Source organism: Equus quagga, unplaced genomic scaffold (assembly GCF_021613505.1).
Source record: "Equus quagga isolate Etosha38 unplaced genomic scaffold, UCLA_HA_Equagga_1.0 235_RagTag, whole genome shotgun sequence".
In the NCBI taxonomy this organism is placed as follows: domain Eukaryota; kingdom Metazoa; phylum Chordata; class Mammalia; order Perissodactyla; family Equidae; genus Equus; species Equus quagga.
Genome location: NW_025799850.1, coordinates 1658318 through 1682748, shown reverse-complemented (window position 1 = coordinate 1682748; position 24431 = coordinate 1658318). Strand labels below are relative to the sequence as shown.

Sequence of the window (24431 nt, the reverse complement as noted above, 5' to 3'; positions counted from 1 at the left end):
AGTTTATCCTTTCCCCACTGAGTTGAAATATCTCCTTGTATGTACTAAATTCGTTTATATACATGGTTCACCTCTGGCTTATTTTGTCTTACTGTTTCTGCATACTTTGTAAATTATGCTTTATGATATGTGTTCCCTTACTAGTATTTTTGCAAAACTTGGTTGATACTGAGTAAGAGCATGGATTCTGGAACCAAATTTTTTGGATTTGACTCTGTCCCACCAGTTTTTTGTTGTGTGTGACCTTAGGCAAGTTAATTAACTTCTCTGAGCCTCAGTTTTCCCATCAATAAAATAGGATGATGATAGCACCTACCTCATAGAATTATTAGTACCATGCTTGGCTCATAATCATGTTTATTCAGTTCTTTTCTCTACTTCAGTGGCATTTTATAGTTTTCCTCATAAGTATTTTGAGTATTTCTTGTTGGTTTTTTGGCTATTCTATACTGTTTGTTCTTGTGGATGGCAACTTTTTTCATCAGATTTTCTAATTGATTAATTGGAAAGCTCTTGATTTTATATATTGATCTTTCTGAAATTTCTTAATATCACTCATAGTTTCAGTTGATATTCTTTATTTTCTAGGCAAACAGTTATCTGCAAACAATTGATAGTTTTATTTCTTCTTTTGCAGTATTTTGTCCCTTGTCTTTTCCTTTCTCTTTTTCTATTTGGCTAGGAGTGGCGAATAGCATTGAGTGGTAAGGTATCAGGCGTTATCATGTTTCTATGTTTCACCCCTAAGTATAGTATTTGAGATTTTTGTTTGATATGAATGCATATGTAATTATGTACCTATTTAAGCTGTTCTATCCAGTCTTGCTATCAGTTATGTTAGTGGCATTGAAAGAGTTGGAAAGTTTACTCTCTTTCTACCTAGTGTTTATCAGCCTCTTAAAGTTTTCTGAGAACTTGCCTGTTAAGCCATCCTGTTTGGTATGGGGCGAGGAGTAAAGGTTTTTCAATTTCTTTTATTAGGATATTAGTCTCTCAGATATTCTATTTCTTGAATCAATTTTAATAGCGTTTTCCAAAGAAATAAACCATTTCATCTAGCTTTTCACATTTGTGGCATAAAATTGAATGTAGTATGTATATATATATATCATAATGTTAACTCTCATCCTTAACTATGTTATGTCCTCTTTATTGTTCTAATGTCTTTTCTCATCTTCCCTCACCACCCCATCAGGGCTGCCAAAGTTTTGTCTATTGTGTTAGTTTTTTCAAAGAACTAGCTTTAGTTTTATCAGGAAAGTCTTAGTTTTTCCTTTTTCTTAATTTTTGCTTTTATTACTAATTCCTTCTACTTTTTAAAAATTTACTTTTTTAGTGAGATATGATTGACATATAACATTCTGTTAGTTTCAGGTGTACAACATAATGATTCAATATTTGTATATGTTCTTAAATGATCGCCACAGTAATTGTAGTTACCATCACCATACATAGTTACAAACATTTTTTTTCCTCTACTTTCTTTAGTTTTATTTGAATTAATTGAAAGCTTAGTTTGTTTCTTTCAGTTTCTAATAAATATGCTTAAGGTTACAGATTTTCTTCTGAGTACCATATTGACTCTAGGTGGTATTTATGGCTACCTTTATCCACTAGCCATTGCTATTTCTTTTATTCTCAGCAAACATCTCAGCTATTTTATTGTCTTGAGTACATACCTAGGTGTAGAATTGCTGAGTATATGGTAAATTTATGTTTATCTTTTTAAGAAACTGCCAGACTGTTTCCAAAGTGGCTGTACCATTTTACATTCCCGTCAGCAATGTTTGAGGGTTCCGGTTTCTACATATCTTCCCCAACACTTGTTATTGTCTCTTTTTGTTTATGGCTATTCCAGAGTGTGTTGTGAAGTGGCATCTCATCATGGTTTTAATTTGCATTTCCCTAATGACTAATGATGTTGATTATCTTTTCATGACCTTATTAGCCATTCTTGTATCTTTTTTGGTGAAATAGCTATTCAAATCTTTTGCCCATTTTTCAGTTGGATTGTTTGTCTTATTAAGTTGTAAGAGTTCTTTTTAATATATTCTGGGTACAAACCCCTTATCGCATACATGATTTGCACATGCTTTTTCCTAGTCTATAGCCTGTCTTTTCATTTTCTTCATGGTATCTTTTTTTTCCCAGTTGTGGTAAGAATACTTAACATGAGATCTACCCTCTTAACAAATTTTTAAGTGTATAATACATTATTGTTGACTGTAAGTACAGTGTTGTACAGCGGATCTCTAGAGTTTACTCATCTTGCTTAACTGAAACTTTATGCTCATTAATTAGTAACTCCTCATTTCACCCTCCTCTCAACCCCTGGCAACCATAGTTCCACTCTTTGATGCTGTTAGATACTTTATGTAAGTGAAATTATGCAGAATTTGTCTTTCTGTGACTGGCTTATTTCACTTAGCCTAATGTCCTCAAAATTCATCTGTGTTGTTGCAGATTGTAGAATTTCTTTCCCTTTTAAGGATGAATAATATTCCATTGTATGTATATACCACATTTTATCCATTCATCTCCTGTGGAAACAACCTGAATGTCCGTCATTTTGGCTGTTGTGAATAGTGCTGCAATAAACATGGGATTGTGGGGCTGGCCTGGTGGCGCAGCGGTTAAGTTCGCACATCCCACTTCTCGGCTGCCCGGGGTTCACCTGGTTCGGATCCCGGGTGCGGACATGGCACCACTTGGCAAAAGCTATGCTGTGGTAGGTGTCCCATGTATACAGTAGAGGAAGATGGCCATGAATGTTAGCTCAGGGCCAGTCTTCCTCAGCAAAAAGAGGAGGATTGGCAGTAGTTAGCTCAGGGATAATCTTCCTCAAAACAAACAAAACAAAACAAAAAACCATGGGAATGTTAATAGCTCTTTGAGATCCTGATTTCAGTTCTTTTGGATAAATACCTAGAAGTGGGGTTATTGGATCACATTATGGTAGTTCTATTTTTAAATTTTTGAAGACCCTCCATGCTGTTTTCCATAGGGGCTGCACTATTTTGCGTTACGGGTTCCAGTTTCTCCCAATCCTCATCAATGCTTACCTTTCTTTTTTTTGATAATAGCCATCTTGACAGGTGTGAAGTGATATCTCATTGTGGTTTTGATTTGCATCTCCCTGAAGATTTGTGACATTGAAAATTTTTTATATACCTGTTGGCCATTGGTATGTCTTCTCTGGAGAAATGTCTATATAGTTCCTTTGCCCATTTTTTAATTGGGTTATTAAGTTTTTTGCTAGTGAGTTGTGGGAGTTCCTAATATATTTTGGAGATTAACCCCTTATCAGATATAGGGTTTGCAGATATTTTCTCCTATTCTGTAGGTTGCCTTTTCACTGTGTTGGTTGTTTCTTTTGCTGTGCGAAAGGTTTTTAGTTTGATGTGGTCCCAGTTTTTCATTTTTTTGCCTGTGCTTTTGGTGTCATATTTATGAAATCATTGCTATGACATATGACATATCATTGATATGTCATGAAGCTTTTCCCCTGTATTTTCTTCCAAGAGTTAACATTTGAGTCTTGAATCTATTTTGAGTTGATTTTAGTATATGGTGTAAGACAAAGGTCCAATTTCATTCTTTTGCATGTGGATATCCAGTTTTCCCAGCGCCATTTGTTGAAGAAACTGTCCTTTCTCCACTGTGTATTCTTGGCACCCTTGTTGAAGATCAGTTGACCATAAATGTATAGATTGATTTCTGGGCTCTCTGTTTTGTTCCATTGGTCTGTAGGGCTGTTTTAATGTCAGTACTATACTGTTTTGATTACTGGAGCTTTGTAATATATTTTGAAATCAGGAAGTGTGATGCCTGCATTTAGTGGTGTCTTTTTGAATTGCAGAAGTTTTAAATTTTGAGAACCAATTTATCAGTTTTTTTCTTTTATCTGTCCTGCTTGGGTGTCATGTTTAAGAACTCTTGTCTAATCAATGTCACAAAGATTTTTCTCCTGTTTCTTTCAAATGTTTTATAGTTTTAGCTTTTATATTTATCTCTAACCTTTTTGGGTTAGTTTTTGTGCATGGGGTGAGATAAGGGTCTAAATTCATCTTTTTCCATGTGGATATCCTGTTTTCCCAGTGAAAAGACCATCCTTTCTCAATGAATTGCCTTGGATCCTCTGTCAAAGATGTATTGACAGTAAATGTGAGGGTTTATTTGTGGATTCTCAAGTCTGTTCAGTAGGTCTGTTATCTATTCTTATGCCAGTACTACCCTGTCTTGATTGCTTAGAGTTGTCAAGTTTTGAAATTGGGAAGTGTAAGTTCCCAACTTCATTCATCTTCAAAATTGTTTTGGCTATTCTGAGTTATTTTAGTTTCCTAGTTAGCTGAGTTGTTTGGAAGAATATCTGTAAACATTTCTTAGGTAGGTTTGCTTTTAGTTATCCCTTTGTTGCTGATTTTTAATGCTTCTGCATTGTGATTGGATAATATCTAGTAATTTCTACCATTTGGAATTTATTGAAGTGATTTTTTTTTTCTTTTTTTGCTGAAGAAGATTCACCCTGAGCTAGCATCTGTTGCCAAACTTCCTCTTTTTTCTTGAGGAAGATTATCCCTGAACTAACATCTGTGCCAGTGTTCCTCTATTTTCTGTGTGGGTCATTGCCACAGCATGGCTGATGAGTGGTATAGGCCTGCACCTGGGGTCCAAACCCACGAACCTGGGCCACCGAGTGGAATGTGCCAAACTTAACCACTATGCCACAGGGCCAGCCGTCTTGAGTTTTTTCTTTAATCCTAGTACATGATGATTTTATGAATGTTCTATAAGTTTTTGGAAATAATATATATTCTTTCTTAGGACCATGTTTTATAATCGCAATTAAATCAACCTTGATAGTTGCTTATTCAAGTTCTATGTATCCTTCTTATTTTTGGTCAGTTTAGTTATTTTGGTATTGATAGTCTTATACTAGTTCCCCACAATGACTGTGCATGTTTTAACATTTGTTAATTTCTTCTTTTCTTTTTAATAGTTTTTGTTTTCTGCATCTCAGTGCTGTGTTATTAGATGCATTCCTATTGTCTTTTTGGTAGATTGTTCCATTTAGTACATAAAATATCCTTCTTTGTTCTGTTTAGTGTTTTTCTCTCCCCCCTTGACCTTGACTTTTATTTTGTCTGAAATTAAAATTGTGAATCTTGTTTTCTTTTGTTAGCATTTGTCTATCCTTTTGTCACACAAGTCTTAAGTGATGTATTATCCCTAATCTGTTATGACTGCAGTGTAATATTTTTTATATTTTCCTAATAATTTGGTTGTTTATTTAATTTCTGATATAGTCATGTTAATTGAAAATCTTATTTTGCAGAATTATTTTCATATGCTTTTTTTTTTTTTTTTAAAGATGGTCTGGATTTCTATTATTCCTCAAAACAACATGCTCAGAAGATGGTAGAATTTCTTCAATGTACAGTTCCCTGTAGGTATGTTGTGAACCATGGATGTGGATGTAGATCATATCCATTCTTCAGGCTTAGACAACTTCTCTTATGTTAAAACATTTAAAATTGTGGTAGGAATACTTACACAGTTGGCAAGGAGTTATTGGATTAGCCACCTTAAGAGTTAGCCAAACAGCATGTAAGGCTCTGGGGAGCTAGACCTCATCCTGTGATAATAAGCACTGTAGTACTTGAATTGAATTGAATGAATACATTGATTGAATGTATTTAAATAAGAGAAAAAGAGAGATGGGGGTAGAGGGTTTTGGGGAGAAGCTTCATGGAGGAGGAAGGACTTAAGCTCCTGAAATGGGAAATTGTCAAAGGTGGAGTTTCTGTTGAAAGGTGAGATTAGTGTGAACAAAGACTTGCGGTGGGCATTAGTGTGGCTTTTACTGGATACCATATATAGACGAGATAGGTCTGAACCAAGGGCACGTTTTAGAGGTTTTTGGTAGATAAAGGTGAAAATAGGTAGGGTGCAGTCAGATTGGTGAAGGTTTTGAAATGTAAGTGGATGAAATCAGGCTTCACCACGGCAGACATCAGGAATCTCAGACCTTGGACAGTGGTGATTTGATTTGATAAATAATCAATATTCTCCAAACTATTCGAGTAAGGACCTTTGCCTTTTTATTGCTATTAACTTTTTCTCTTAATAGATACAAAGCCTCACAGAGACTGATCTCTCAGGATATCCATAGTAACACGTACAATTACAAAAGCACTTTTTCTGTGGAAATTGTTCCAATATGCAAGGTACTTTTCCTCATTTAATTAATCCATGTCTATAAAAGAGTACAAGTAACTAATTGGTTTATATGTAATTATTAGCTCCTGGTTTCCTTTGGGATTGGTTAAAAATTTAGAATAACTTCCTTCTTAAATGATTTCTGACACATTCAGCCATGTTAAAATGATGTTAAAAAGTAGTCATGCTTAAAATTATAAATTGGCTTACCTTTCATTTTGGTGTACTAATTAAAAGACCTGGTTACAGTTCTTAATGTCCTTATTCCTTAAAATTTGTCATCCTAGTGGACACATGACAGTTCTCTGAAACTTTGAATATAGGAAATGACATTAAAATAAATATCTGTGAACCACTTTGTGGAATATGTGCAAACTGGATTTAGCATGGTGAAATTAGATAGTATTGTGGAAGTGAGATCATTTTTGTGATTTAAAAACAGTCTGAATAACACTTAAAATGTAGAATATCATTTCATTTAATTGTATTAAGGTAAAAACCCTACTTCAAAAATATAAATGAATTAAAATTCAACAAATATTTATTGAGGATCTACTGTATTAGAAGACTGTGTGTTAAGGATTATTTATCTAGAGGTCTTTGCCATATAGGAACTTATATGTCCATACTTAAATCACTAATAGGTAAGTGCCATGATTTATTGTGAGCATTCTATATAAAGTTAATATCTGAGAACTTGGGTATATTTTACCTCTTCACATCTCATAATAGCTAGTGTAAATCATATTGTCATTTTGAAGATGAGGAAATTGATGCTGAGGGAGGTGAGATGACTTGCCCAAAATTACATGACTACAAAATGATGAAGCCAGGATTTGTGCCTAAGTCTGTGACTCTAAAGCTTTAAAGCTGTCACTATTTTATGTTAGCACAGTACCAGAGATGAAATGATGGCTTAACACAGGGTCAGCAAACTTTTTCTGTAAAGGACTAGATAGTAGAGATTTTCAGCTTTCAGGCCATATAGTTTCTTTCGCAACTACTTAGCTCTGCTGTTGTTGCAAAAAGTAGCCATAGATAATAAGTAAACGAATGGCTGAGGCTGTGTGTCAGCAAAATTTTATTTACAGAAATGGGCAGTGGGCCTAATTTGTTCAGGGGTCATATTTTGCAGACCTGTGGTTTAAAACAGTGAACATTTTCCTGGTGCAAGGCCTAGGAAATATGATTCTAGATGTGAGGGCATGTTTAGGCCTTGTGTATTAAGTGCTTTGAGGGATTCATACAAGTAACTGGATGAATACACACTGTGGAGTATTTTCATTCATCTTTGGAGACTCTTATTAAGTTAAAAGTGAAGAGCCAGACTAGGTGCTATTAGGGATGCATAGAATGTGCCTTCAGTGGAGGAGCCTATGATCGTGAATAGATACAGCTTAAAATGTAACCCAGATCCTTTATATATATATATATATATATATTTATTCCTAGGGAAGATTAGCTCTGAACTAAAATCCGTCCCAGTCTTCCTCTACTTTATACGTGGGTCGCCACCACAGCATGGCTGACGAATGGTGTAGGTCTGTGTCTAGGATTCAAACCTGTGAACCTGGGCCACTGAAGTGGAGCATGCTGAACTTTACCACTACATCATGGGGCTGGCCCCCTTTTTATATTTTAATATAGTTTAAAAATAGATAACCATATGGCTGGTAGTTTCTCCCAATGTAGACTTAGAATATGTGCATTTTTGAGCATTAAATCTTCGATTCCATACTGGTACATGTAGCCATGAAAGAGAAACGTGGCTCCTCTGAAGTTTGGTTGTTTTGGAGGTACAAAGAAGTCACAAGTAGATTTGGAAAATCATTCTCCTCCTGATGTTTATAATCCTTGGCTTAGAACATGATAAGCAAACATTCACACTTCAATAAAATTGACATAAACTTCATAACTTGGCAAATAGGATCTGGGAAAATTTTCTTATAGCATTTTTAATAAGACATATCCCCGTCTGAAGAAGGTGTAGCTTATTTTCTGTTTCTGTAAGGTCTGTTCTTTTCTTGAGGCCTTTTATTGATACATAGAATTAATAATAATGTTTTGGTTTGGGCAAATGCACTTGGATGCCTTTTACGTTGATGAGTGTTTATTGGAGACTGTTATTTAGGATTTGCTTCACTCTAAAATGTTGGTTCTTATGCCTAGGATAATGTTGTTTGTCTGTCTCCAAAACTGGCACAAAGTCTGGGAAACATGAACCAGATTTGTGTGTGTATTCGAGTAACCAGTGCCATCCATCTCATAGATCCAAATACCCTACAAGGTAAGTTATAGGAACTGTTTGCCTTGACACTTCTGGCCACTAAGTGGGGATAATATATGTTAATTTTATCAAACTTTGTCAGTAATATTGTTTTGAAAAACTAGTTAAAACTTTTTCTTCTGTTTAATTCTTACAAAATACTGGAATTTTAAAAGCTCTTCATAAGTTACCCTTGTATTTTTTATTTAAAAAAACAATTCTGTGCACTTTAAAAAATTTACTAGTTTCATTCCCTTTAGTTTTACTGAAATTGACTTATTGCCTCTTTTAATTTTTGTGGTTAATTATTTAAGTTCATTGCCAAATTTTAGTGTAGCAGATATTTTAGAGTTTGGAATATTTGACTTTTTGTAATCCAGTAGAACATTTGGTTTTCAATATGAATTTTAACTAACTTCATCCTTAGTGTACATAAATTTTAACATTCCCTTTATAAACACTGATTTTTAAAGAAGACCCCATATTGATACTTGGTTGCATCTCCTACTTCTTAATCTTTTTCATTTATTTCCTATAATGTAAATATATATAAAAAATTGAGTTTATTTTGATATTTTCCAGAAAGTCATTCGTTATGCTTGTCAATTAGAATTCATCAGTCAGAGGTCTGTTTGCAATATTGGGATGAACATCTGTCAGGTAGACTTTATTTCCCATAAACTAAGCAGCTAGGATGACTGATAATGTTTCTAAAATAAAATGCTAGCACATGAACAACTTTTAAAGGCACTTTAGCTCTGTGGTGTTCTGATAATAGTTCCTACTTAAGAAGTGTTTGACGCCTGACACTTCTCTTGTGCTGTGAGAAGTTTGGGGCTGATTTATAGGAATAAAAGACCTAGAGAGAGGGTTTCCACTGTGGTTCCTGTTGACCTGATGCTTCCCAGTTCATATATAGCAACTTCTTTCTAGCTAACACTTTTGATGACTTTTGAAATACTTTCATTCTCTTGTTCTTTGATGTTCTCTGTTTGTTCTTAGTTGCAGATATTGATGGCAGTACTTTCTGGAGTCAGCCTTTCAATAGTTTATGCCATCCCAAACAGCTGGAAGAGTTTATTGTGATGGATTGCAGCATAGTTCGAGATCTAAAACGCAGTGCAGGTGCTGGAATGATATCAAAAAAGGTAAGTTTCATCCTGCCCACCTCCTTCCCACCCCCTCAACTTACTGTTTTGGTCCCGTCTTTTTTTGGATATTTTTGTTTTTTTTAAATCTATTTGTAATTCCAAAAATGTGGTTCTAAATAAAATTAAAACCACTTTAGGTTAAAAATGTATTGCATGTTTGATTGTTGTTTGCTCTTGACATGTGGTCATTGTGAAAATTACCAGATTTATACTATCTGATAAGTTAATTTTTTCTCTTTGATTTTGCGGACATTTTAAAAAATGTTTACTCTGTTGTTATGAAAAAGCGTTTCCTTTTGCTTTTGTACAGGAGGACCAAATGGCAAGCTAATCTTTTTGACTTTTTAAAAATTTTGAAATATTTTGAATTAAATATATGCTATATTATCACTAAATACTGAGTACTTCAGTATGCATCTCTAAAACATAGGAACATTTTTCTATACTTCAAAATATTATCATACATATAAAGTATTTAGTTTGTGTTCAAATTTCCTCATTTGTCTCCAGATTTCTTTTATGGTTGGTTCAAACTAGTATCTGTTATGGACCATACACTGAATGTGAACATTATACCTCTTAAATCTTGTATTTAGTAATAGCCACCCCCCCCTTTTTTTTTCCATGATACCAGCTTGTTAAGCAACTAGGTCATTTATCTTGTGGATATATCTTATTGTTTCCTCATGATGTCATTTAATTTGCTTCTTAATTTCTTGTCTTTCCTTTAAACTGGAAAGTAGACCTAAAGGTTTGCTTAAATTTAGGTTAGTTATTTTTGGCCAGAACATTTCAGAGGTGATTCTGTGTGCTTTTTACGATATATCAAGAGACAAGTAATGTTTGGCTATTTCACTGATAGCCAGATCTCTCTATTGTAATGTTAGGATTTTTTTCCCTTGTTACTTGCCTGCCTGCCTTCCATTCTGCCCCAAGTTTAGCCGTGGGAGCCCCCTCAGAATAGTTTCTATGTCCTTGTTTAAAAAAAAATTTTAACAACTTTTACTTTTTTAGAGCAATTTCAGGTTCACAGCAAATTAAGAGGAGGTAAGAGATTTTTTCCATATACCCCTAGTTTCCATACATGCATAACCTCCTCTATTATCAGTATCCCTCCATCACAGTAGTACATTTGTTGCAGTTGATGAATCTGCACTGACTTGTTGTGATCACCCAAAGTCCATGGTTTACATTACATTTCCCTCCTGGTATTATACATTCTGTGGGTTTGGACAAATGTATCATGACGTGTGTCCATCATTATAATATCATACAGGATATTTTCACTGCCCGAAAAATCCTCTGTGCTCTGCTTATTCATTTCTTCCTCCCTCGTAATCCTGGGCAATCACTGATCTTTTTACTGTCTCTATAGTTTTGCCTTTTCCAGAATGTTGTATGGTTGGAATCATACAGTCTTTTCAGACTGGCTTCTTTCACTTTGTAGTGTGCGTTTAAGCTTCCTCCATGTCTTTTCATGGCTTGAGAGCTGTTTTTTTTTTTTAAGTGCCCAATCATATTCCATTGTCTGGATGTACCATAGTTATCCATTTACTTACTGAAGGGCATCTTGGTTGCTTCCAAGTTTTCGCAATTATGAAGAAAGTTGCCATAAACAACCTTATACAGGTTTTTGTGTGGACATAAGTTTTCAGCTCCTTTTGGTAAATACCAAGGAGCATACTTCTTGGATTGTTTGGTAAGAGTATGTTTAGTTTTGTAAGAAACTGCCACACTGTTTTCCAAAGTGGTGGTACCATTTTGCATTCCCATCAGCAATCCCCTCTTGATCCACATGCTCATCAGCATTTGGTGGTGTCAGTGTTCAGCATTTTGGCCATTCTAATGAGTGTATAGTGGCATCTCATTGTCAATTTAATTTGTATTTTCCTGATGACATATGATTTCGAGCATCTTTTCATGTGTTTATTTGCTGTTATCTTCTTTGGTGAGGTATCTGTTAAGGTCTTTGGCCCATTTTTAATAGGATTTTTTTTATTGTTGAGTTTTAAGACTTATTTGTATATTTTGGATAACAGTCCTTTATCAGATGTCTTTTGCAAATATTTTCTCCCAGTCTGGATTATCTTCTCATTCTGTTGACATTGTCTTTTGCAGAGCAGAAGTTTTTAATTTTAATGAAGTGTAGATTATGAGTTATTTCTTTTGTGGATAGTGCGTTTGGTGTTGTATCTAAAAAGTCATTGCCAAACTCAAGGTCAACTACTTTTTCTCCTATGTTATCTTATAAGAGTTTTATAATTATGTGTCTTACACTTAGGTCTATGATCCATTTTGAGTGAATTTTTGTGAAAAGTGTAAGGTTTGTGTGTAGACTTTATTTTGCATGTGGATGTCCAGTTGTTCTCCAGCATTGTACTGCTTTTCTTCGTTGTCAAAAATCAGTTGACTACATTTATGTGGGTCTATTTCTGGGCTCTCTGTTCTGTTTCATTGATCTATTTATCTGTTCTTTTGTCAGTACCATACTGTCTTGATTACAGTAGCTTTATAGTAAGTCTTGAAGTTGGGTACTGTCAGTCCTCCCGCTTTGTTCTTCTCCTTCAAAATTGTATTGACTAATCTGGATCTTTTGCCTCTTGATATAAATTTTAAAATCAGTTCTTCGATATCCACGAAATAACTTGGGATTTTGATTGCATTGATTGTATAGATCAATTTGGCCAGCACTTACATCTCGACAGTTTTTTTCTTTTTTTTTTTTAAAGATTTTTTTATTTTTTCCTTTTTTCTCCCTAAAGCCCCCCAGTACATAGTTGTATATTCTTTGTTGTGGGTCCTTCTAGTTGTGGCATGTGGGACGCTGCCTCAGCGTGGTTTGATGAGCAGTGCCATGTCCACCCCCAGGATTCGAACCGTCGAAACACTGGGCCGCCTGCAGCGGAGTGCTCAAACTTAACCACTCGGCCATGGGACCAGCCCCTTTTTTCTTTTTTTTTTTTTTTGCTGAAGAAGATTCTTCCTGAGTTAACGTCGGTTGCCATTCTTCTTCTCTTTAGTATGTGGGTCTCAACCACAGCATGGCTGCTGATAAGTGGTGTAGGTGTGTGCCTGGGAACTGAACCTGGGCCACTGGAGTAGAGTCTGCTGAACTGAACCACTAGGCCACAGGGCTGGCCCATCTTGTCTATTGAGTCTTCCTATCTGTGAACGTGAAATATCGCTCCATTTACTTGGTTCTTTGATTTTCTTCATGAAAGTTTATCAGAGTTTGATAGTTTTCCTCAGACGGGTCTTATACATACAATCATGCACTGCATGGCGACATTTTAGTCTACAGTGGAGTGCATATATGATGGTGATCCCATAAGATTAGTACCACATAGCCTAGCTATACCATCTAGGTTTGTGTAGGCTCACTCGGTGGTGTTTGCACAATGATGAAATCGCCTGACAATGAATACATTCTCACCATTAAGCGATGCATGATTGTATTTTGTTAGATTTATACCTAAATATTTCATTTTTGGGGTGCTAACATAAATGGTATTGTGTTTTTAATTTCAAATTACACTTGTTTGTGTTGATATGTGGGAAAGTGATTAACTTTTGTTTATAACCTTGTCTCCTGTAGCCTTGCTATATAGTTCCAGGAGTTTTTTTGTCCATTTGTATTTTCTACATAGATGATCATGTCATTTGCAAACAAAGATAATTTTATTTTTTCCTTCCCAAGCTATATACATTTCATTTCCTTTTCTTGTCTTTTGCGTTAGCTAGGATTTCCAGTGGGATATTGAAAAGGAGTGGTGAGATGGGATATACTTGCCTTGTACCTGATCTTAGTGGGAAAGCTTCAAGTTTCTCACCATTAAGTATAATGTTAGTTGTAAGTTTCTTATATATATTCTTTATCAAGTTGAGGAAGTTTCCCTCTGTTCCTAGTTTACTGGGAGTTTTCATTATGCATGGTTGTTGGGTTTTGTCAAAGGCTTTTTCTGCATCTATTGATACCATCGTTTGATTTTTCTTTTTTAGCTTGTTGATGTGATTAATGGGTTACACTAATTGATTTTCAAATGTTGAACCAGCCTTGCATACATGGGGTAAATCACACTTGGTTGTTGTATACAATTCTTTTATATATATTTTTTTGTTTGTTTTTTTGAGGAGGATTAGCCCTGAGCTAACATCTGCTGTCAATCCTCTTCTTTTTTGCTGAGGAAGACTGGCCCTGAGCTAACATCTGTGCCCATCTTCCTCTGCTTTATATGTGGGATGCCTTCCACAGCATGGCTTGCCAAGCGGTGCCGTGTCCACACCCGGGATCTGAATCAGTGAACCCTGGGCCGCTGAAGCAGAACGTGCGAACTTAACCGCTGCGCCACTGGGCTGGCCCCCAATTCTTGTATATTTTGATGAGGGTTTTTGTATCTAGGTTCATGAGAGATTATTGGTCTGTAGTTTAGTTTCTTTGTAATGTCTTTGTCTGGTTTTGATATTAGGGTAATGTTGGCCTTGTGAATGACTTAGGAAGTATTCCCTCTGCCTCTGTCTTCTGGAAGAGATTGTAGAAAATTGTTATAATTTCCTCCTTAAATGTTTAGTAGAATTGACCAGTGAGTTTATCTGGGCCTGTTGATTTCTGTTTTGGAAGGTTAATTATTGATTCAAGTTCTTTAAAGGATATAGGTTTATTCCTGTCTTTATGACATGACTTCCTAGTCTTTGAAAGTGTCCTTATTTTCTGGCACAACATCGTAACATTCAGGTGTTCCAGAATCACCTTGTATAGTCTTACCTCATATCTGAAATAAGGTATTTTTTTCAAGGATACAAGTCTAATTTCTTTTACTGTGAAATAGTATTTAGAAACGCCCAACCTGGATACTTATGGTGCTTGTTTCTGTTGAGGTAATAATTGTGTCTTGAGATAAAAATAACTTCTGATGATTTGGGAAAATCAGTGGAAATGGAAGACAGATTACTTTTCACATTTTTATTTAAAATAATTTAATAATATGGTTACAAGCAAACTTTTGTCGTTTATAGTAAATGTTGAAGAACACCACTTCTCCCTAGACGTATATAAAACCATATATTTCTTTGGTTTTTGAAAAATACATTTAGCTTGAACAGTTTTATAACAGAAGCAGTCTAGTAGCTAGAAAGTGAATCCTGTTATAAAGAATTTAGTCCCTTGTAATTCACTTTTTTTTCCGGTTCTTTCCTCAATCTGAGACCTGTCTTTTATTTCAGTTTGTCCCTCTATCTCTACCTCTGCGAGATTCCTTAATTCTATCTATAACTCTTAGTATTTTACTCTCGTTCCCATTTCACTTGGATCTGTTTTGTCAGTAGAAGGTGTTGCCATGTGCTATGCTTAATTCAGCCTGGAAGTTTGAAATGTCAGTTTTAGTTAGTCATGCAGTCCTATGCTGGAAATAGACTCCAGTGGTTATCTAGTTTAAAATCTCAAACTTGGAATGTTGTTTTTGCAACAAATAGAAAAAAAAAACGGGGCTGGGATTATACTTCAAAATAGTAGACATCAAAAAAATTAATTTGATAAAGATTTGGTTCTCCAGTAGTAGTAGAGCCACACTGGGAATGCTCGATTGTTGTGTCTCAACCCTGGTTTTTTGAACCTTATGTGTAAAACCAAGGGATTTCTGAAGATATTTTCTGGATTTAAGATTCCCCTACTTTTTCAGTTATTTTTTTTGCTCAGCCTATATTGGCTCATTTCCCTGTGAAAACATTCTTTTAAAAATTCTACGTATGTCTGTTTTTAGGTAACATTGCTGATGTTTTTGTAAAAGCCTTGAATAAAATCTTAACAAAAATATTTATGAATTTCTTGTGGGTCTTTTCCTTACTCATAATTCAGTAATTTTTTTAATTTTGGCATTGTTTCAGAGATGTGAAAAATAAAACAATATCTGTCTTTAAAATGAAAATTAGAAAACCAGAATCAACATTGTATTTAACTTCTATGAGATGCGTTTTGAGTTATGCTTAGATTACTGAAGAGTGCATTTTCTTTCCTGTTAAGCATACCCTCGGGGAAGTCTGGGTCCAGAAAACGTCTGAAATGAATACAGATAAACAGTACTTTTGTCGTACTCATTTGGGACATCTTCTGAATCCTGGAGACCTGGTGTTGGGGTTTGTATTACTTTATAGTATTTTTAACTGCCAATTAGCATTGCAAATTTTCTTTGGGAGCCAGCAGAGCTGTCTGAAATACTGATGTTGTTTATTCTAAAAAGAATTTGAGTTCTTGGGAGACTGATGGCTTGTTTTATCATTGATAACTACATTAAACTGTTGATGGGACAGACAGAAGCCTACGGTTGCTGCATTTTGACCATCATCTTAAAGAGTCGTCTGTTCTAAGATTTTTGAGTAATTGAACCCTGAAGTTGTATGGTTAGATTATATTTACATTTTTCATATTTCACATTCAAAAATTTACACATTTGCATCTTTTGGGAGTGGGTAGTTTTTTATTATGTAAATGCTACTGCTCAAATATTTCACTTTTAAAATATGGCAGCCTTATATGTAATGGGTCTTTACAAGCTTAGGTTAGTCCATTCTGATACAAAGCTTATCAGCATGCCCTAAACTTTACTTTTGTTCTTATCATTTCAGTTCCTTTTATTAGAGAATGAAGTTTTAATTTTTTTTATAAACTAAATGGAACCATGTAACTGAATCTTAGTGTTGGACTGATATACAAGTCTGTTTTGTTTCTTGTACAAGTATATGGTAAGGTGGACAGTAACAGATAACATGTGAAACTCAGAGATAGAGCGCATTATCATCCTTGCTAGGGTCTGTAGAAGCATGTTCGCTATATAGCAAACTGAAGAACTTTTCAAGTGGGAGAGCATATCACATGTTTGCTCTTAGGAGGAAATTGTAGGGGATCATCCGTAAAATTAAAAGTTACATGGGAAGAGTAAATGTTTTTGTCGTTAAGTGTTTGATTGTTTTCATTTCAGGTTTGATTTAGCCAACTGTAACTTGAATGATGAGCATGTCAACAAAATGAACTCGGATAGAGTCCCAGATGTGGTAAGGCTTTAGAGTTTACTGTTTTTTCCTCTGGTAAAGAGGATTGTTGTAACTCTTCTGGGTAAGATGCACGAGTTCACATTTTTGAAAATAACGGGTCCATTTGGAGGTTTCTTTTGAAATTGCAGTTAAGGTATAATAGCAAAAGCCTTCATTTTTATATCATTTTTCTTGGTGGGAAAAATCAAAGATTTATTGAGTTTTTTTGTTGCTCTTATAATCAGATTTTCATTCTCTGTCAAAATGCTTGATACTATCTGTAGAAGAAAAATAAATTTGCAGCTAAAAATGACCTTTAGAATTTATTCAGGTTTATTTTTTTAGGCTCAGCTTAGTTCATGTATTGTTCAGTTAAGAAGGCATTTAGAGTTAAAATTGTTATTCAGGTTTGAAAATAATTGCAGTTGAAAGTAATCTTCACAGTATCAATTCTTAGAGAAAGAATGTTACTTCTGAAAAACCTGTTAAATTCTGACGTGAGTTTATAAGAATCCTCAGCAATAGTGAACGTGCAAGACCCTCTCTCCTGTGTGCCTGATCGTTTACAATAAACATTGATTTCTTCAGCTTTGAGCAAAAATAAAGTCATGGTATAAGAAGGACTCTCCTCAACACTCAGCTGTGCTTTTATTAGTTCATAAAGTAGGCAGTAGAAGTATGGTTTAGTCTAAATAGGTATTTATGGTAAGTGTAAATAGGTATTTCTAACAAGGTCATAGAGGACTTCAAGATGGTCTTACAAGATTTTGTATTGTATAAAATTATTTTCATTTATTCATTCTACAGTTTATTAAGCTGTTCTAGGACATAGAGTTTTGAAAGATATATATTGTTCTGTAAGTGCTTATTAGTAGGAATAAAAGGGCAAAAAAGTGCTTGCCTGTGATAATGTTTCAGAATGATTTATATGAATGGGAGCTGAAAACTGCACTTTGGTGTAAAACAAAACAAAACACCAGAAACCTGAACTCTTTGTTACAAAAATAATTTGATTTTCAGTCACTGGAAAATTTCAATTAGTAAATTTTGACAGTTATACAAATAATGTTTGAATGTATTCTCATAAAAAAGTACACACAGAAAAATGTTAGAAGTTCTCTTGACACTGCCTCTTGACCCCTGCTCTGTCGCCAAGGTGTAACCACTGTCATCAGTTTGGTGACTTCCTAGCGTTCTCCTAACCTTTCACTTTTTAACTTTATTGCGTTTTGAGGCCCTATTACCTAGTTCCCATTTTTCATAACTTTGCAGATATTTCTCTTACTTTTAGGTGTTAATTAAGAAAAGCTATGACCGTACCAAACGTCAGCGACGTAGAAACTGGAAACTGAAGGAGCTTCCAAGAGAGAGAGAAAATATGGATACAGATGATGAAAGGTCCCACTTTTCTTTAAACCTTATATTTTTGTCTCAGAGGAAATCTTTGTGATACATCTTCATGGTTTTTATATTATAAAGAAATAGTTGTCACATAATTGATCCTTGTACTCAATATTAATTTTGTATTCTTACCAATGTGTTGATAGAATCAGTAATAAGAGAATATAATGACATTTAACACAGATTTGGTTATTATTTCCTGGGTTATGACCTGACAATTGCAGTGTTGTTATAAACAATTCATTTGAAAAGTTAAAATATAATAAGTAAATTACCTTGTGGATATCACAAATGGCAAATGAGTAGTTGTGACTTGGGATAAAAAGAAAACAACTCATTAATAACAAATAACGCCATTTTCCAAACAAGTTAAGGAGAAATTAAGATACTGTGTTCTGGAAAAGTGGACTGGATGATTTGAAAAGTGGCCTTGATGGTGAAGACACTGGTGTCTCAAAAAATGAAGAGTTTAAATAAAATTGTATTATGAAATATGAATAGGAAACAGCAATATTTCTCAAATATAACCCTCATAATGTAATTTAAAATAAGTACATATAAATATATAATGTTAAATTAGATATGATAAATACATATTTGACTGTTTCATCTGTAGTCTTAGAAGTATATGTATCTCAATTTGGCCTTAAGGCTTTTGGGGGAGGGTAAACTAGGAAGAAGTCTTTTCATTGTCTTATATTTAACGTCCCCTTATATTCAGTTGTGTATTTTTTTGTCATGTAATCTTGAAAGAAAGGATTTTTTTTAAACTTCTCAGTATTTAACATCCATATTTGACCTTCAGCTATTTTTAAAGATTTTAATACTTGGAACAGATTTATCTTACAGTGCTGAAAATGAAGAAAACATAACTTTATACTTTCTTGGCAAAGATGAAATATTTAAATGTTTTTTTATCCTTCTATAGGCAATACCAAGATTTCCTTGAAGATCTTGAAGAAGATGAGGCAATTAGAAAAAATGTAAACGTATACAGAGGTTGGTATTTTAGAAGTGTTTGATTTAAGTTATATCTTCTGTATATAGATATATTACCCCAGTATGAGTATTTTAGTATCTTAAACTTTGATCTCATAAATGACTTTTATTGTGGTGTTAAAACTACCCCAGTTAAACATTTACCAAAAAAAAAAAAAAAACTGCAGAACAGTAAAACTTAAAATGTTGTTTGCTGTGTGTACCACACTTGATATCATTTGCATCCTAGCATGATCCCTATGCTAGTAGATAGTTATTCATATATTTATGTAGTTCAGTCATTCAATGAATATTTATTTTTTTGGTGAGGAAGACTGGCCCTGAGCTAACATCTGTTGCCAATCTTCCTCTTCTTTTTCTTTTCTCCCCAAATGCCCAGTGCATAGTTGTATATCCTAGTTGTAAGTCATTCTAGTTTTTCTATGTGGGATGCCACCACAGCATGGCCTGATGAACAGCGTGTAGGTCCTCGCCTAGGATCCGAGCCAGTGAACCCTGGGCTGCTGAAGTGGAGGGCATGAACTTAACCACTCAGCCTCTGGGCCTTCCCTATCAATGAATATTTAAATGCCTGCTCCAGATTTGATACAAGAGCTGTGCATATAGTATGATTAAATAATAGTAATGATGGTGGGGACAGGTATTTGTATATTTCCATATTTGCATTTGTTTGGTATACTGCTTGTAATGTTTCAGATTCAACCATCCCGGTAGAAAGTGACACAGATGATGAAGGAGCGCCTCGAATTAGTCTGGCTGAGATGCTTGAAGACCTTCACATTTCCCAAGATGCTACTGGTGAAGAAGGTGACTCGATGATGACATAATGAGATCGTGTTGTAGACGGTTTCCGCATCTGTAGGGTTGGGATATTGAACAAAATAACTTATTGTCTATCCCATCTATGTCTCTATGTTAAAAGAGGAGAAATTTAGTTTTAAACCTAAATAAATGACTATTCTGATTTCTCACTCAGAAAACTGAAAAAGATAGATGGCTTTGAAGTTTTAGATAACGATAGATTATGGAGAATGTAATTATTGATATTTAGGCCATTTTATGTTTTGAATATTAGTGGTTCACTTTATATGAGATACCAGTATTTTCACATACTGTAGTGCTGGATTTAAAAGCTCAAAAGTTGTGATTTCTTGGAGGTTACCTAAATTTTCAATCATAAAGCAAGCTTTTATGTTCTTTTTATATTGATTGCTTTAGTGAAAGAAAGAAAGAGTTATTTTTAATTTGAACTTGCTATGCACTTTGCTCCACGTTAGATCATTTTTTATGTCCTTGGGGCAGGGAAGTTGGGGTTCATTTTATCACTGGACATTCAAGTGGAAAGTTAATCTTTTTTATTCATAATATTAACATCTTTAAAAGCTAATAAACTGTTAATTTTTATTACAGAAGAAAATATATTTAAAATATTTATGGATTTGTAGCAAACATAGACTAATTATTTAAGGGTTAAATAACAATTTGTGCCTTTGTTATTTTTGTCTGTGCCAGCAGCTTAGGACAGTAGCTGCTTATGTCATAAAAATGTCTTGCTATCACTTCAAGGATTTTGCTTTTAAAATTTTGATTTACAAATTGAGGAGGAAGGAATTTTCTCTATTTGTTTGTATCATTGAACACGTCACTATCAAGAAGAATATTAAAATCCAGCATATAAGATGATGAAGTAATAAAAATCATCTTCATTCTTCATAAAATTATGAATCAAATTTGAATGAGGAATGAGTTCCACATCCTTGAAAGAAAAACCTTGGCTTGAGTTTTAGAGTTTTTTGAGAGTGAAGTATTAAGATCCTATTTCTATAAGCAAGGTCAGACTTACTAAATATTCCATAACTAAGCTAATTCATAAATTCTGTGTTTACCACTAAATAATATTAAGATTGAACTTCTCAATTCTGAAGTTAGGAATAAAGGCCTGAACTTTCCACAGTGGCTCCTTTTCTGTCTGCATCTTTGGTTAAAGTTTTCGCTTGTGGTCTGTGTTTACCTATTCTATGTCAAGATGTTAAGAAGCATGAAAAATAAAAACATTCCCCCCCTTTTTTGTGTCCTTGAAGTGATTGTATCACTGTCATATTTAAATGACAGAGTATCTCTTGCGGTTTTCCAAAGTAAGATTGTTAAGTACTTGTCACATGATTTTCCCACTGAAATAATAGAGTTTCTCACCAACCTTATTTAGTCTTAGGATTTTTGATGTTGTGTTTTTATGAGTAATGAAACCTGTTAGTTGAAAGAAGGCTGTGACAAGGCAAAGGAATGTAGCTAAGACAAGAGCTGTTAGCCAAGAGCTTGCAAGAGTTATACAGCCTTGATAAATCTATCATTTTAGAGTATAGTTGCCAGGCTTATGGGTCCCAAAATACTCTTGTTGATGTCCCAGAGTTGATACAATTTGGAAAGGCTGGTATTAATCATATTCACAAGAAGCTGATTTATAACCCAATTTCTAAGTACGAGTAATTTCTAAGTCGGTATAATCAGTTATCTTCTTTTGTATCCAGATCTGCACTTGAAGCTGCAGTTTTACAGGCAAAAGTTCACTTGATGAGCAAAGAAACAGTTGAGGAGAGAGAGTTGCTTGTGTGATTCAGATGTTTAACAGTATCAAGTATCAGCTAATTCATTGCTGTAGTAGAACCCAGAACTCCAGTCTGTGTGCCAGGACACACTTCTGTGGTCAGTACTGAGTCAGTATTAATTCTTTATTTTTAATTTTGACATAATTGCAGACAAAGAAAAGTTGCAAGAATAGTATGAAGAATTCCTAGATACCCTTCAGTCAGTTTGCCAAATGTGAATACTTACCTCATTTACTTTCTTTCTCTCTCGTTTTTTTTTCCTGAACCATTTAAGAGTGAAGCTCCCTAAATATTTCAATGTTACCCCCCACCAAAAAACAAGGAATTTTCTTACATAACCACAGTGCAGTGTTCAAAATCAGGAAGTTAATGTTGACATAATACTGTTATCTAATTGATGGGCCATACTGAGATTTTGTCATTTGTCCCAATTCTAATGTCTTATAGAAAAAATAAACCTGAGATTGTGTATAGCATTGGGTTCTCCTATCTCTTCAGACTTCTTTCATCTGGACCAATTCCTGAGTTTTTATGTTTTAGGTAATTGACATTTTTGAAGCGTCCAAGCCAGTTGTTTTGTAGACTGACCTCAATTTGGGCTCATCTGGTGTTTTCTCATGATTAGATTTAGGTTAAGGCCTTTTAGCAGGACTACTCCAGAAGGAATGCCAAATTCTCGATGCATTGTATTAGGAGACCTGTGCTGTCCATTAGTCCAGATGTTCCCAAACTTCTTGTTTTTGTTAGTTTTCTGTTTTAAGGAATTAAAGGATGTTTACAGTCATTATTTTCACTTGATTTCTCTTTTTAAATTCATTTTTGACTTAGTGAAGGTTACTCTTTTGATTTACAGTTTTATGAATTTTAACACATGTAGATTCATGTAGTCACCACAATCAAAATACAACAATTCTATCAACCCCCCCAAACCCCTAAAAATTCCCTTTGCTACCCCTTTGTTTTCACACCCTTCCCCCACCCTTAATTGCTGGCAACTTCTGATCTGTTCTCTGACCTTATGGTTTGCTTTTTCCAAAATATTTAAATGAAATCATATAGTATGCAGCCTTTTAAGTCTGGCTTTTTTTCCTTAGCATGGTGCACTTCAGATTCATCCAAGGTGTTATGTCTATCAAGAGTTTGTTCCTTTTTATTTTGAGTAATATTGCATTGTATGGATGTACCATGGTTTGTTATCCATTCCCCTGTTGAGGCACATTTAAATTTCCAGATTTTGATTAGGAGTACAGCTGCTGTGAACATTTCTGCACAGGTTTTCATTTTACTGAGGTAAATAACTAGGGATGGATCTCATAATAAGTGTATATTTAACTTTATAAAACTCTGCCAGCCTGTTTTTCAAAGTGGTTTGTGCCATTTTGCTTTCCCACCAGCAGTGTGTGAATGTTTCAGTTACTCTGTGTCCTCGCCACCACTTGGTGTTGTCAGTTTCTTTTTTAAGTCATCCTAATAGGTGGATGGTGGTTTTTTTTGTGGTTTTAGTTTGCATTTCCCTAATGGCTAATTATGTTGAACATGTTTTTATGTGCTTATTTGTTATTTGTGTATCTTCATTGGTAGAATGACTGTTCAAATCTTGTCTACTTTTAGAAATTGAGCTGGTTTTTTATTGTTAATTTTTAATTTTTTAATTTTTTATTTTTTTATTGAGTTATTGATAGGTTACAATCTTGTGAAATTTCAATTGTACATTAATGTTCGTCAGTCATGTTGTAGGTGCACCACTTCACCCTTTGTGTCCACCCCCCACCCCACCTTTCCCCTGGTATCCACTAAACTGTTTTTGGTCAATAATTTTAAATTCCTCATATGAGTGGAGTCATACACAGATTATCTTTCTCTCGCTGGCTTATTTCACTTAACATAATTCTCTCAAGGTCCATCCATGTTATTGCAAATGGAATGATTTTGTTCTGTTTTGCAGCTGAGTAGTATTCCATTGTATATATGTACCACATCTTCTTTATCCATTTGTCTGTTGCTGGACACTTAGGTTGCTTCCATGTCTTGGCTATTGTAAACAGTGCTGCAATAAACATTGGGGTGCACAGGACTTTTGGGATTGCTGACTTCAAGCTCTTTGGATAAATACCCAGTAGTGGGATGCCTGGATCGTATGGTAGTTCTATTTTTAATTTTTTGAGGACTCTCCATACTGTTTTCCATAGTGGCTGCACCAGTTTGCATTCCCACCAGCAGTGGATGAGGGTTCCTTTTTCTCCGCAACCTCTCCAACATTTGTTGCTGTTAGTTTTAGGTATTTTTGTCATTCTAACGGGTGTAAGGTGATATCTTAGTGTAGTTTTGATTTTCATTTCCCTGTTGATCAGCGATGATGAGCATCTTTTCATGTGCCTATTGGCCATCAGTATATCTTCTTTGGAGAAATGTCTGTTCATGTCTCCAGCCCATTTTTTGATTGGGTTGTTTGATGTTTTGTTGTTGAGTTGCAAGAGTTCTTTATATATTATGGATATTAAGCCTTTGTCAGATATATGACTTGCAAATATTTTTTCCCAGTTAGTGGGTTGTTTTTTTGTTTCAATCCTGTTTTCATTTGCCTTGAAGAAGCTCTTTAATCTGATGAAGTCCCATTTGTTTATTCTTTCTATTGTTTCCCTTCTCTGAGAAGACATGGTGTCCGAAAAGATCCTTTTAATACTGATGTCAAAGAGTGTACTGCCTACGTTTTCTTCCAGAAGCCTTATGGTTTCAGGTCTTACCTTTAGGTCTTTAATCCATTTT

At 34.6% G+C, this 24431-nt stretch overlaps 1 protein-coding gene across 1 annotated transcript in view; it reads left to right on the top strand.

Moving 5' to 3' along the window:
• Positions 1 to 21126, top strand: part of LOC124233801 (60S ribosomal export protein NMD3) — a 39363-nt gene extending 18237 nt beyond the window's left edge. Inside the window, exons 7-15 of the mRNA XM_046651009.1 lie at positions 5372 to 5450; positions 6131 to 6227; positions 8389 to 8506; positions 9488 to 9633; positions 15653 to 15765; positions 16608 to 16680; positions 17951 to 18057; positions 18989 to 19059; positions 19756 to 21126. Coding sequence (XP_046506965.1) covers positions 5372 to 5450; positions 6131 to 6227; positions 8389 to 8506; positions 9488 to 9633; positions 15653 to 15765; positions 16608 to 16680; positions 17951 to 18057; positions 18989 to 19059; positions 19756 to 19886 — 935 coding nt within the window. The 3' untranslated portion in view covers positions 19887 to 21126. The remainder of the gene's footprint in view (positions 1 to 5371; positions 5451 to 6130; positions 6228 to 8388; positions 8507 to 9487; positions 9634 to 15652; positions 15766 to 16607; positions 16681 to 17950; positions 18058 to 18988; positions 19060 to 19755) is intronic.
• Positions 21127 to 24431: the final 3305 nt, after the last annotated feature.